Source organism: Eurypyga helias, unplaced genomic scaffold, assembly GCF_000690775.1.
Source record: "Eurypyga helias isolate BGI_N326 unplaced genomic scaffold, ASM69077v1 scaffold43446, whole genome shotgun sequence".
NCBI lineage: Eukaryota > Metazoa > Chordata > Aves > Eurypygiformes > Eurypygidae > Eurypyga > Eurypyga helias.
The window spans coordinates 1-804 of NW_010255491.1; the positions used below are offsets into that span (position 1 = coordinate 1).

At 64.7% G+C, this 804-nt stretch overlaps 1 protein-coding gene across 1 annotated transcript; it reads left to right on the forward strand.

Annotated features, from left to right (window-relative positions):
- Positions 1-50: 50 nt before the first annotated feature.
- On the forward strand, positions 51-572 carry MRPL16 (mitochondrial ribosomal protein L16; the record flags this gene model as incomplete). The annotated part of the gene is made up of 1 exon (XM_010153335.1): positions 51-572. A coding segment is annotated over one exon (522 nt), but the record flags the coding sequence as incomplete, so codon positions are not given.
- Positions 573-804: the final 232 nt, after the last annotated feature.

Consider the following 804-nt stretch of genomic DNA (forward strand, 5'->3'; position numbering starts at 1 on the left):
CCCTGCCGGCGCTCCGTCCCCAAGATGCCCCATCCCTCTCCCCCCTCCAGGCCTTGGGGGGCGGTTACCTTCACTGGGGCCACTTCGAGATGATCCGCCTGACCATTGGCCGCTGCATGGACCCCAGGAACATGTTCGCCGTCTGGCGCGTGCCGGCTCCCTCCAAACCGGTGACACGGAAGAGCCTGGGCCACCGTATGGGAGGCGGCAAAGGCCCCATCGACCACTACGTGACGGCGGTGAAGAGCGGGCGTTTGGTGGTGGAGGTAGGCGGGCGCTGCGAGTTCGGGGAAGTGAAACCTTTCCTCATGCAAGTGGCCAGGAAACTGCCCTTCCCCGCCATCCCCGTCAGCCGCGACGGCCTCCAGCGGATGCGGGAGGAGGAAGAGGAGAAGAAACTCAACAACCAAAACCCTTGGACCTTCGAGCGCGTCGTAACGGCCAACATGCTGGGGATGCGCAGGAACCTCAGCCCCTACAACATGCTGGGGATGCGCAGGTACCTCAGCCCCTACGACCTGCGGCTGAAGGGACGTTACTGGGGCAAGTTCTTCCTGAAACACCGGGTGTGACGAGGAGCTGGGGGGCTGAGGCCGCCTTAATAAACCCTGCCCCCCCCCTCCCCAAGAACCGGCGTCCACCGCTGTGGTTTTTGGAGGTGCGAACACGGGGCCGGCTGTGCCCTCGGCAGGTTTGGTGGTGACACCGAGCTGGGTGGTGCGGGGACACGCTGAGGGAAGGGATGGCATCCAGAGGGACCTGGAGAAGTGGGACAACCGCACGGAGTTCAACCAGGCCAAGGGC